This window comes from Topomyia yanbarensis, chromosome 2, assembly GCF_030247195.1.
Source record: "Topomyia yanbarensis strain Yona2022 chromosome 2, ASM3024719v1, whole genome shotgun sequence".
In the NCBI taxonomy this organism is placed as follows: Eukaryota; Metazoa; Arthropoda; class Insecta; order Diptera; family Culicidae; genus Topomyia; species Topomyia yanbarensis.
Genome location: NC_080671.1, coordinates 285,782,130 through 285,784,880, shown reverse-complemented (window position 1 = coordinate 285,784,880; position 2,751 = coordinate 285,782,130). Strand labels below are relative to the sequence as shown.

General features: G+C 46.9%; 1 protein-coding gene across 1 annotated transcript; it reads left to right on the top strand.

Annotated features, from left to right (window-relative positions):
- Positions 1 to 574: 574 nt before the first annotated feature.
- Positions 575 to 1,945, top strand: LOC131680393 (uncharacterized). Its single transcript, XM_058961107.1, has one exon. It carries the CDS (start codon positions 575 to 577, stop codon positions 1,943 to 1,945), a length of 1,371 nt encoding a protein of 456 aa, XP_058817090.1.
- Positions 1,946 to 2,751: the final 806 nt, after the last annotated feature.

Here is a 2,751-nt window from a genome sequence, read left to right as displayed (position 1 = left end):
AATATTTATCCAAACGCTGTGGAAGCTAAATTGCAAATGGGATGAACCACTTATGGAGGAATTCCAAGACTTTTGGCAAGAATATAGGCGAAACCTGATCGCTCTCGATTCCCTGACTGTGCCATGATGGGTTGGACCATGCCACGATTGTGTAAGTGTCGAACTGCACGGCTTTTGTGATGCTTCGGAAAGGGCGTATGGAGCATGCCTTTACCTTCGTTGTGTCTCCTCCGACGGATCTGTTGCAGTACGCCTGCTAATGTCAAAGTCAAGAGTCGCTCCACTTGATGAACCAAAGCGAAACAAACGTAAGCAATCAATACCTCGACTGGAACTGTCATCGGCGCTGTTACTCAGTCATCTATTCCAAAGGTTCAGAAGCAACATCCCAACTAATACGATGCCACATTTCTGGACAGACTCCAAAATTGTCCAGTGCTGGTTAGTTTCGTCGCCATCACGTTGGCAAGCCTTCGTTGGGAATAGGGTGTCTGAAATACAACATATCACAAGATGCGGCGTTTGGCATCATGTACCTGGTACTGAAAACCCAGCAGATATTTTATCCCGTGGAATGAGTCCGGCGAAGCTCCAGTATCAGGCAATCTGGTTCGATGGTTCGCTATGGATGCGTCAAGAAACTCCTACGTGGCCTGTGAACGATGATGTTAACTTCGAACAGTTCGAATCAGCCGTTTTAAAAGAACGTAGTGTAGTGTCATTAGCTCTGCAAGCACAACCTCCAAGCGAAATATTCTCCTTATATCTGATCAGTACAGAGGAGTATGATAAGGCTGTTATTCATTTAGTTCAACTGTCCCAGCAAGAAAGTTTCAGCCAGGAACTGCTGGATTTAGCAAGAAATGATGAGGTTCGGGAGTCATCAAAAATATGTTCGTTACGTCCAAGGTTAGTAGACGGCATCATGCGTATTGGCGGCCGGCTGAGGGATGCGCCTGTGTCAGATAGTAGAAAACATCCGATGATAATTCACCACAATCATCCTCTTGCAATGTTGATACTCGCCCACTATCACACGAAGCTATACCATGCTGGACAACAGCTACTCATTGCGCGCGTTAGAGAACGATACTGGCCAACGCGAATTCGGGATTTAGCTCGGAAATTGATACATGGCTGCATCTCGTGCTTTCGCGCAAGGCCACGACCTCTAGATCAGTTAATGGCGGACCTACCAGCAGAAAGAGTAACACCAGCACCACCTTTTCTTCATGTCGGCGTGGACTACTGTGGACCGTTTTTATTCACCTATGCTAATCGTCGGAGCAGCCCTAAGAAGTGTTTCGTGTCCATATTCGTCTGCCTAGTCACAAAAGCGGTACATCTAGAACTGGTGCAAGATTTGACTACAGAAGCGTTCTTAGCAGCGCTTAAGCGCTTTGTAGCCCCGCGAGGGCATCCAACAGTCATCCTGTGCGACAACGCGAAAAATTTTGTGGGAGCCAATCGAGAGCTAGATGAACTACGAAGGCTCTTAGAAGGTCAACAGTTTCAACACGTGATAACGAGAGAAACAGCCGTCGAACGGATTGAATTTAAGTTCATCCCTGCTAGAACGCCCAACTTTGGTGGGCTATGGGAAGCTGCCGTAAAGAGCTTCAAAACTGCATTGAAGAAGACAGTCGGACCACGGACACTACTATTCGACGAGTTTCAAACGGTGATAACACAAGTAGTAGCAGTTTTGAACTCTAGACCGATCACACCAATAAGTAACGACCCGAACGACTTTGAAGCCTTGACTCCAGGGTATTTTCTTGTACAACGCCCGTTGACTGCCATAGCAGAGCCTAATTTAGACAGTGTGCCCACAAATCACTTGTCTTCCTGGCAAACACTATGTTCAGATGCTGTGGGAGAAATGGACAACACTCTACTTATCGGATTTACACAATCGGACCAAATGGACGAGACAACGGGATAACATTGCAGTTGGAACCATGGTACTTCTGATGGACGAACGTTTACCACCACTCAGATGGCATCTTGGCCGTGTCATCGATATCGTTAGAGGACCAGATATCAACATACATGTCGTTAATGTTCGCACCCAAGACGGAATCTACAAACGAGGAATTACCAAGATATGCGTTCTTCCTATAAGGGACAACGCGATGTCGACGACGGCTGTAGCTCGTTTACGACGGTGCTTCGGCACTAGCGGAGGTCCGCTAAAGACCTCCACTTTCCAGTTAAGTGTTATGTTTATAAAGAATTTCAAAAAAGTAATCCTAGTTTCATACTCCATAGTTGCTGTTACGTCACCATTCCGGTGACCCCGGGATGAGTTCTTCTGAAGTCTGTCGTCGAGACACATCGATCTTAACACATCCCCAAATCTTCCATCTCCGAAGTATACAATGCATGTAAGGTGAAGGTCGAATCACGAAGTATATGTGCATGATGTACGGTCCTGTCTACGTTACCCCTTTTACGATGCTGGCCCAGTCGCCAGTGTACTATAGCACCATGCTATCGATTAGTTTTGCGTCCGCCAGTTAGAACCAAGCTAATATTTTTCTCACCGAGGTACAACGACGTCTCAACCAACCTACCAACCAGCCAAGAGGATTGATCACCCTCTTCGATTCAGCCTGGCATTCGTCAACCAAGGTGTTACTCGAGAGTAGGAAACCAGCCCGAGCTCTTCATCCATCCATCGTCACCGCCAAGGAAGGCGGCCGCGGAGGCCCGGGGGCAGATACTGTAATGTTCATAAATTCATATAAA